This window comes from Sorex araneus, chromosome 1 (genome assembly GCF_027595985.1).
Source record: "Sorex araneus isolate mSorAra2 chromosome 1, mSorAra2.pri, whole genome shotgun sequence".
NCBI classification, from domain to species: Eukaryota; Metazoa; Chordata; class Mammalia; order Eulipotyphla; family Soricidae; genus Sorex; species Sorex araneus.
Window position 1 is genome coordinate 171,833,101 of NC_073302.1, and position 10,299 is coordinate 171,843,399.

At 49.8% G+C, this 10,299-nt stretch overlaps 1 protein-coding gene across 1 annotated transcript; it reads right to left on the bottom strand.

Annotated features, from left to right (window-relative positions):
• Positions 1-439: 439 nt before the first annotated feature.
• On the bottom strand, positions 440-9,923 carry GLRX (glutaredoxin). The gene is made up of 3 exons (XM_055136142.1): positions 9,616-9,923; positions 3,724-3,843; positions 440-1,688 (listed from the first exon to the last, which is right to left on the bottom strand). The coding sequence occupies exons 1-2, from the start codon at positions 9,820-9,822 to the stop codon at positions 3,730-3,732; spliced, it is 321 nt and encodes a 106-aa protein (XP_054992117.1). The 5' UTR covers positions 9,823-9,923; the 3' UTR covers positions 440-1,688; positions 3,724-3,729.
• Between the last annotated feature and the right edge of the window lie 376 nt (positions 9,924-10,299).

Genomic DNA, 10,299 nt, shown 5'->3' on the forward strand with positions numbered 1-10,299 from the left:
GAGAGATCAAAGGCTTTTTTTTTCCTAGCTCTGAGTTTAAAACCGCAGTGAGAGAGTACGGAGAGGAGCCTGTCCACTGGGCCTTAAAGGAGGTTGGGAGTAGACTAGAGGAGAAAAGGATCAAAGATGGGGAGCTTGGTGTGCAAGGTCCCAGAACATGAAACCAGAACCAACTCATGGTCTGGAGTGGGTGAGGCTATGAGCTGGCCGTGTGTGTATGAGTCATTGTGCTGTGTGGGGGCAGCCAGCAGGACCATCCTCCTCTGTCTGGTTGTGGGGGAATTCTGGTCCCGAGGAGAGGCCGGGGAAGTCCAGGTCCAAGGGAGGCGGGTGGGCCTCTGGCTGAGTGCTGAGCATTACTCAATAGTGCTGAAACCACACGCTTAAACAACTTGTCATTCCAATACGAAAATTTAAAAATCACATCAATGATTTATACTTAGTGATAATAACAGGCATTTATTTCTGAAAGTAGGGAACAAATATAAATATGAATAAAGCCTTACAATGATATGCTTCACACTAATGGCATTCCTTAAGGTCTTGACATCAGAAGAATTGAACAAAAATCACTTATCTCTGGGTGCTCTTTATTACAAAAATTAAGCATTCATACAGAGAATGTAGAACATATTACCTTAATCTTGCAATTCTAGAACAGACAAACTTCATGTAAGGGATTCTAAGTTTTGGGAAACTTGAGGGGTGATGGGAAAAGAAAAACATTTAGGTCAGAGTTTCTCAGACTTGGTTTCTCTTAGATATTCTGGGGGAAGAGGCTACTTTCTAGGATGGTACTTTGTTTTTTATGTTTAACTTTTGTGGGTAATTTTAATTGAATTAATAAACACTTGCACAGAATCATCCTCTCATGTGGCTGAGCACTCATACCTCTAATTCTTGTGGTACCAAGTGAAGACAGTTCATGCCAAACTATGCATATACAATCTCTCAAATCACGTCCTAAAGCCTTCACAGAATTGTTGGACTTTCCTTTGAGAACCATGAGTGATCCAATCTTAGAACACTTTAGTGATTCTTGAGCCAGGATCAGATGGGTTTATTGACCCCTTTGGTTAGTCTGAAGAAGAACCTTCAAAATACCCTTAATTCGAGCATTGTATAACTGAGATTTAAACCTGAAAACTTTGTAACTTTCCACATGGTGACTCAATAAAAAATAAAAAAAAAAATACCCTTAGCTTTCATATGCAGTTCCGTAAATCCAAACCAAATAAAACAATTGCAACCATCTATAGATTTATGTTGGAGCAAGAACTTGGATAACCTTGGTTGAGAAATACTGACTTAAGAGGTAGAGGAGTCTGGAACATGGCAGGCATCAGAGTCAAGTGCCCCGAAAGAAAGAAAACCTTTTGGGTCAGAGGATGAACGATAATTTTAACTTATCACAGTTAGGCCCAGGAGGGCCAATCCAGCAGAACCTGAGATCAGCCTCTCTGGCCCTGGGGTTCGTGGCAAGTTGGTTCCTTTTATTAATACTGAGTCCAAAAGAAAAAATTGATTGTGCTCCCCCAATCATGCCATGATTGGTTAACATATTTCAAAATTTGAAGTAAACAATTGCTGGGCTGAATGAAGGCAGGCCCAGATCCATCCACCAGACGTGTGGTCATCCTGGGCCATACGCTGCAGCTCTCCACGGGGACGTCCATCTAGGCTCAGCTCTACAATGGAGAAATGGCACATTCAGGAAAGTCATGAGTTGGCTTCCATTCTGACTTGCTAAGGTTGTAGAATACAAACAGTTGGCATCCAAATCAGTTGTGTTTTAGTGTAAGGCCTAAGGCCAGGAAGCAACATAGTGTTTGAGCGACAATACAGCAGGGAAGGCACTTGCCTTGCATGTGGCCGACTAGGGTGTGATCCCCTAGTCCCCCTTTTTGGTCCCTGGAGCCCCACCAGGAGCTTACTGCAGAACCAGGAGTAACCCCTGGGCATCACCTTGTATGGCCCCCAAAGAAAAACTGAAACAAACAGCAGAGGCATTGCCTGCTGTGAAGACTTAGCAGAATTGTGATTAGATAGTCCTTGCATTAACTATTTCACTTCAAAAATTCAGTTTTTTTTTTTCACTTTTAAAAATATCCTGTTGTGATGCTGAGGATAATCACCAGAAATTGTCTATGCTTACTGCTCACAGGTAAGGTACTAACAAGTGGCAATAAGTAGCATCCAAATAGCATTTTGGCTCAGGAGGTAAATCTCTCACTTGACAAAAAAAGGAAACAACAACTAAAAAAAAAACCCTAGAGTTTCTGTGTGTGAGGGGCCTCACTAGATGTGATATGGCAGTGACAAGCTGGGAGAGGGGGTAGCTGTGAGCCCCAATCCTTGCAGTATTTCCCTTCTAGAAAGGTTTTTCACCTCCAAGTTTCCCATTGTACTAAGGGTCTCTTAAGGATACAAATTTAGAAAACAGTTTTGGTGTTTGAGGAGTCAAACAAGATTGATTTGCATTGCTAATATGGGAAAAGCAGAAATTTCTCTTGATTTCTTGGTACACCTGCGCTGTAACACTGTCTAGCACTGTCGTCCTATTGTTCATAGAGTTGCTCAAGCGGGCAACAGTAGCATCTCTATTGTGAAATTTGTTGTTACTATTTTTGGCATATTGAATATGCCATAGGTAGCTTGCCAGGCTATGCCATTGTGGGTGGGATATTCTCGGTAGCCTGCCCGGCTCTCCGAAAGGGACAGAGGAATCGAACCCGGGTCTGCCATGTGTAAGGCAAACGCCCTACCCGCTGTGCTATCACTGCAGAATAATCTGGAGCTCTAGAATAATCTAAATTGGTTTGCATAACCCACATGGTCTGGGCCCTGCCCACTAGGATTCTCAACTCACCTTGCCCTTGCTTTCTGTTTTCTGATTCTTCCATACTTGTCACCTCAGAATCTGCAGTCCCTGGGCTTAAAAAGGGCTCAGCCCCATGCTCTATCTTGAGAAAGGCCTTCTCTCAGTTACGGTCCCTGTTCCTCATACCTAGACATCACAGGATTCTTTGACAGCCTTTATGTTCTTGTTCTGATCTGTCCACTTCTCTAGAACATAAGTTCTGTATCATCATTTTGTTCATCACTATATTCCCAGGCCTGGTGAAGTGTCTGGCCCATAGTAAATGCTCAATAAACATTCAGTTATTTTTTTCTTTTCTTCTTTATCCGTAAGTTTATTTTATTGATTGGGTCACACCTGCACTGCTCAGGGGTTATTCCTGGCTCTGCACTCAGCAGTCACTCCTAGTGGTGCTTGGGTGACCATATGATATCAAACCTGGGTCTGCTGCTTGTACGGCAAGTGCCCTACCCTCTATACTACCATTGGTTATTTTTCTTTTGGAGGAGAGGGTTGAGGCACACCAGCTGGTGCTCTGGGCTCACTCCTGATTCTGTGCTTAGGGGGTCACTCCTGGCAATGTTGCAGGGGTAAAATGCAGTGTTGGGGTCTGCACATGCAAGATGAGAGCCTTACCCCCTGTGCTCTCTCTCCAGCTCCTCAACAAACATGTGTTAAAGGAAGGTTGAGTGAAATAGGATCTATTCCCGTTGGCACATTAGTTCCTTTGTGAAATGCTGGTTCTCAAATCCCACCCCCAATCCTTTCTCCAGAGTGTTTCCTCCTGGGTCTTAACAGAAGGTGGTGGTGGCCTTCGGAAAAGCTGGGCTCTGGGTGTGTGGGGCCGTCTCCTCTCCCCTCACCTGCCGTCACTGCAGGACTCCCATCTGCTTCAGCCGCATCAACAGCTGCCCGCTCTGATGCATGCTCACCAGCTCCGAGCAGCCTCCGATGCACTCTGTGCCCAGGAAGACCCGCGGGACCTGCAGGGCAAGACAGACCAAGGAAGCTAAGAAGCCGCCTTACAACCTTCTCCCCTTCCTTTCCTGTTTGTTGCCACACTGGCAATGCTCAGGGCTGGCTTTGGGCTCTGGGCTCAGGAAACCGTAGGCGGTGGCAGGGGTCAAACCTGGAACAGCCACCTGCAAGGCAAAAGAAATTTACACCCTGTATTACCAGCCCGACCGCAAGTGAAATTTGTGATAAGTGGGAAGGCGAGAGAGCAAGCGCACGAGAGAGACACAGACAGAGACACAGAGAGGAGAGAGAAGAAAAGAGGTGGGGGGGGGCGTGGCAGGGAAACTAGTGACATTTTTGGTGGTGAAAGGACAAGTGTTGGAACATTATATGACTGCAACCCAATCTTGAACACTTTGTTACTGTGTATCTCCTGTAATTAAAAAAAAAAAAAAAGAAAGAGCCTGCATTCTCTCACCAGTCACCAGAGACTGACATGTACATGCTTCTCCTAGATGTGACAAAGGGGGGTGACCTTGTATGGGGCCATTAAAAAAAAAAAAAAGGAAAGGTGAGAAAAGAGTTGAGTTCTTTTGGGAAGTCCTTTCAGGATTCCTTCGAAGAAGAGGATCTGGTGTGGGGAGGCTTTAGGCTTTAGCCAATAAGGCCGAGCACTGAACCCTGCATCACGTGGCCGGGGCCAATCCCTGTGTTTCAAGTGGGACGCCTTACACAGAAGTGGGGCCCAGGGAAGATCCCAGTCACGGCCTCTTCCATGACGCCTGGGGCTCAGTTTTGCAGCATGCAAATCTGTGCTGTGCACGTGTAATAAGTACCATCAAGGCAAGTGGGAAGATGAGATCAGAGAACAAAGTTTTTCCATGGTTCTACAAACAGTAATACTTTAGGTGGGAGAAATGGTCCAAGAGCAGGAGCTCATTTCTGGGCAGTGCTGGGCAGGACCAGAACTCTAGGCATGCCCCACAAACAAAAGCAAAAAGCAAAAAGCAAAGCCCCCTGTTCCAAATTGTGGCCTTTTAGCTTATACCTCCCCCCAAAACACTCAGCTATGGTCAGCTGTAGCAGGAAACAACAAAACCCCTGGGATTCTAACAGCTGTACTACACACCTTTCCGAACAGCTACTGCCCCCAGGAAACAGAAGCCATCACATGGGCATGTGTTCTTCCTGGAATAAGCACCTCGCGTGCTTGTGCTTGTCCTGATGTTTCTTTGCTTGCCCATGTCCACTCTAGAGAAGCCTGTGTTATCTCTCAAGCTTCTCTTCTCTCCCCTCACATCTTTCTAAATAAGTTTCAATAAAAAGTTTCTTGCTTCAGAGAGAGAGAGAGAAAGAGAGAGGGAGGGAGGGAGAGAGGGAGGGAGGGGAAGAAAAAGCCACCAGCACTTAAACAAGGAGGGCGCATGATCATTCTTATTTGGTTTATTTGGTTTGGTTTTGTAGGGGCCATATCTGGTGATGCTCAGGGTTTACTCTTCACTCTGTACTCAGGTCCTCCTGCCCGAGGAGGGAAGTCATATGGGAGGGAAGCTGTGGATAGACCTGGGTTTGCTACATGCAAGGCAAGAGCCCTATCTGCTGTATTATTGCTCCAACCCCTGCACGATCATTCTTGAATGATTTTCTCCCCGTTCCATGGCCACACCCTGGCACCCTCTGCAGGGGATGTAATCAGGGCCACCTGCCTCCAGCAAGCAAACCATGGGCCTCAGCCCTCTGAGCATCTCCCAGCCAACTCCTCCCCTCAGCCCCCACCTTATTTCTGCACAGTGCCAGGCAAAGATCAAACAAGGCTTCACACATGCAAAGCAAGTGTTCTACTGCCAAACAAAAAGAACTAAACAGGCTGGGCAAAAGTTAAGAGAACATTTTTCAGACTGGAACCCAAGACTTCAGGTGCACCACACCTGGAGTGATGCCCGAGCACCCCAGTACAACTAGGCATGGCCCACAATCCAAAAAGAGATTGAACAATTGTTACTCCTCTGCTGTCTTGTCACATGTCTTATTGATCAGAGCATTGACCAAGAAGAGTGCAGTTAAATCCCTTTGTAAGAATGGCCTGAGAGGGACTGGAACAAAAGTAAAGCAGGTGGGGTGTTCACCTTGTATGTGGCTGACCTGGGTTCGATCCCCAGCTTCCCATAAGTTTCCCCAACTACTGCCAGGAGGAATTCTTGAGTGCAGAGCCAGGAGTAACCCTTGAGCAATGTCAGATGTGGCCTAGGGGTCCTCCCCTAAAGCAGGTTTTCAAACTTAATCACAGATCAGAACCACCAAAAGGCTCATGGAATAGGGCTGGAGCGATACCACAGCGGGTAGGGCGCTTGCTTTGCACGCGACTGACCAGAGTTCAATTCCCAGCATCCCATATGGTCCCTGGAGCACCACCAGGAGTAATTCCTGAGTGCATGAGCCAGGAGTAACCCTTGTGCATTGCTGGGTGTGACGCAAAAAAAAGAAAAAGAAATACTCGGAGAAGGTGTCAGGGCCTGAGAGATAGTGCAGCGGGCATGGAGCTCACCTTGCATGCTGCCAGCCTGGGTTGATTCCGTAACACATACAGTCCTGCAAGCTCCACCAGGAACAAACTCAGTACAGTCAGGAGTAAACCCTGAGCATAGCGGGATGTGGCTCAAACATCAAAAAAGTAGAAAAAATAAATAAAAGGACAGGCCCACTCCCCTCAGCCTCTCCAATTGGCATAGGGAATCTTTTGGGCCCTCACTTATACTTCTTTTTTCTTTTTAATTTTTAATTTTGGGGCTACACCCAGTTGTGCTTAGGGCTTACTCGGGCACTCAGGGATTACTCCTGGTGGGCTCAGGGGACCATACAAGTGGCCAGGAATTGAACCTGGACTGTCCACATTTAAGGCAAATGCTCTTCCTGCTGAACTCTCTCTCGGTCCCCCACCCACGTGTACTGTTGTTCCCAGCTTGCTGCGGTCCCCGTGCCCAAGACCAGCCACAAAGCGTTAGCTGTCACTAAGGGCCTTTATCCTCAGGGCCGCGTGCTCTGAAGCCCCAGGGTCTTCAGCAGCTGTGAAACTGGACCCTCTCAGCCTCCACAGCAGCCTGGCCCCTGACAGCACAGGCTGCGAGCACCAGTCCCTGCCCCACCCCTCCGGCCCCAGCTCAAGAGCACGGGCTGCACAGTTCGTGTGGGGTGGCCTCAGTGAGGAAACCGGAAGCCTGGCTCAACCACGGGAGGAAGAGGAAGCACAGCCCCCTGCCCTGCTCTCGGCCCGTGTCACTTTCGGGGGCTTGAGTCTGACACTGTCAGGGAGCTGCCAGCAGCCCCCTCCCACCATAAACAGGGTGTTGAAGCAGTTCATCACTAAGAACATGATTGATGGAGGGCTTGGCTCTGTGGGAGGAAAGGGAGAACATACGGGAACAAGTAAGTGAAGTCTATAGTCCGTGCCCTGGCATGGAACACAAACAGCTTCTCCAGCTCCAGGACCTGATCAGAGGTTCTGCCACAAGCGAGCCCCAGAGCACCGAAATGTCCACCGCTCAAGTGTCCCCCTGGCCTTGATGAGGGTCCTGCAGAATGGGGCACCCTGAAGCATATAACTTTTCAGGCTTTGCTCCCCTCTGAAAAACAGACTTCAAAACATTCCAAAGCAAATGTGAGAGGCCACTAGAAGAAAAAATGTTGCTTCAGAATAAAATGAAAAATGCTGCCGGGAATATGCGGCAGGTTTTTCCTGCTGGGGAGCAGATACTGCCAGGTGAAGTTGGAGCGCCCAGAACTTCCTGAAAACTGGGCTCACTTGGGGCTTGCTCTCAGGCGTGTGTTCTTTGGATGGGAAACTGACCTGCTTTACTGAGGCCAGCCTGCCCAGTGTGTCTGTATCAAGGGTAGAGAGTTAGCCTGACATACGCAAATGTTGTGAATATTACAATCAAGTTACTTAGCACTTCTGGAATCAAAGCAATTAGTACAGTGGGTAGGGCACTTGGCCTTGCAAGTAGCAGGCCCAGGTTCAATTCCCGGCATCCCGTATGGTCCCAGAGCCCTGCCAGCATATGCCTGAGCACAGAGCCAGGTGTAAGCCCTTAACACTGCCAGGGCTTATTAAAACAAAACAAAAAGTTACACTTCTGCCCCTGCAATGGGAATCCGTGTGCGTGCATGTGCACGCGTGCGTCTGTCTGTCTATCTTGGGCTGGAGAGACAGCACAGGTGTTAAGGTATCCCCCTTGCTTATGTGTCCAACCCTGGTTCCCGCCTCTCCTCCCGCCCACACATAGCCTTTCAGACTGACCCCGGCCCCCGGCACTGCTGGGAGGAATCCTGGTGGTCCTCAGCACTACAGGACCCAAACCCCACTGGCTCCGTCAGCCCTCACAACCGAACCATCTCTCCTGGTGCATCTGGCCTGGTTAGTCGCTGAGGGCCCTTCTTATCTTCTTGCGAAGCCTTCCCTCTGCCACATAGAATCTTTTGGCAAATTTCAAGTACACCCTATTATTTTCTAGTGTTGCTCAATGTAGATTAGAGCCCCACTTTATCACTATACAATATGGAGTCTCTTGCCCTTCTTTTAGTATATTTTTTGTTTGTTTGTGGGTCACACCTGGCAGTGCTCAGATGTTCCTCCTGGCTTTGCACTCAGGGATCATTCCTGGTGGGCTCGGGGACTATACGGGGTGCTGGGGATCGAACCAGGTTGCCTGCATGGAAGGCAAATGCCCTCCTTCCCCATCATACTATCTCTCTGGCTCTCCTTTGTCCTCTTCAGCCAAGGGGTCCCTAACACTGCCCACCCCCGCTGCCCTCTCCGGAGGTGTGAGTTAGTTGGCAGGGAGTGATTTCGGCCAGGCGAGGATGTGGATGCAGATGAGCAGTGACCAGTAGTCCAAAGGCCCAGAGGCAGTCCTCACATAGATGACTGGCCCAGCAGGAGCCCAAGTGCCACTTGGAGGCTCTGGCATGGTTCTGAACAAAGGTGACCTGGAAGCCACTGACTTTTTTTTTTTTTTAATTGGATCACAGTGAAATAGTTACAAGCTTTCGTGTTTGGGTTACAATCACACAATGATCAACACCCATCCTTCCACCAGTGCACATTCCTCACCACCAATATCCCCAGTTTCCCCCCGCCTTCCTCACCCTCCCCCTGCCTCCATGGCAGACAATATTCCCTATACTCTCTCTAATTTTGTGGAAGCCACCGGCTCTTTGTCCCTGAGCTGTAAGCACTGGCCTGCCATTTGGACTCTGGACTTGCTACCCTGGCTGGCTGCAGAAAGCCCCATTCACACTCAGGGCCAGGCGCAAACTAGGAGCAGCTTGATTTTTCCAAGGGGGGAGCAGCTGAGGAGATAATAGGCGAAAGCTGGGGTAGGGTCTGAGAGCCCACTGGGAAGGCGGGAGGGCGCCAGGCACACCCAGCACGTGGCTTCCCACTGAAGAACAGGAGTGCTCCGTGGCCCCCTCCCTCCACCCCACCTCCCTCCCTGTCACTCCACAGCATGGCTCCGAAGACAAAGGTCCCAGTTCCCTCCCCAGCCCCTCCCGACCAGGCTGTTGGGGCTGGCCCTGCTCCACAGCACGGTCAGCCAGGGCCCTCCTCAGGCCCAGGGGACACAGCCCAGCCAGCCTCTGCTCCTGCCCTCCCCCACCCCACAGTCCTTGCAAGCGACGCTGAGTGACAGCCCTAGCGGGGCTCTAGAGAAAGACACCGTGTCCGCGGCTCACAGCGCTGACAACAGGAATCCTGAGCTGCCCTCCCCCTCCCCACCTCAGCAAATGCACCCCAGACTCACCGTCCGGGCTCCCGTGAGCTGTTTCAAATAGTCTTGGACCTCCTCCGTGTTGTTGGTGGCTGTGATATCGACGAATTCCAGAAGCCCCTGTTTGAAGGGCAGCTGGCCCAGCAGCTCCTGGGTCCGCTTGCAGTAGGGGCAGGTGGGCTTGATGAACACCACCACCTTCCCGGGCTGGATTTTGCAGTTCACAAACTCCTGGGCCATGCTGATAGGCTCTGGGGGAGAAGCTTCAACTGCAGGTACAGCTTGGGGTGTAAATTGGCCGCCCCGGCCAGCTGGCTCCCTTTTAAAGGCACCTCCTCCCCGGAGGAGGAGTTTGCCTGGTGTCATGTTCGGCTTTTAAAGAGACAGCCCCAAAGTCACTCGGTGAGGTGTGTCAGCTCCGGAGACACTGGGATGGGCTTGAACCAATAGCAGTGCTTGGGTCATCATCACTGTCCCCAGGAAAAGCTTCCCTTTACTGAGCCTGCACTCAGTCCTCCCGGCCCTGTAGGAAATGGGAGGGCGGGCTGAGCAGGCCCGGACTTCCTCCAGAGCCATAGTTCTGAAGGCACCACCAAACGGGCCAGGAAACAGCCCTGGGAAATCTCTCCACAGGATGTGACACTGAAATGGTACTTTTGCATCTCAGCTGGATGTGGCTCCCAGAGCTGGGTTTGGAGTTTGCTGTGAGGGTTTTAA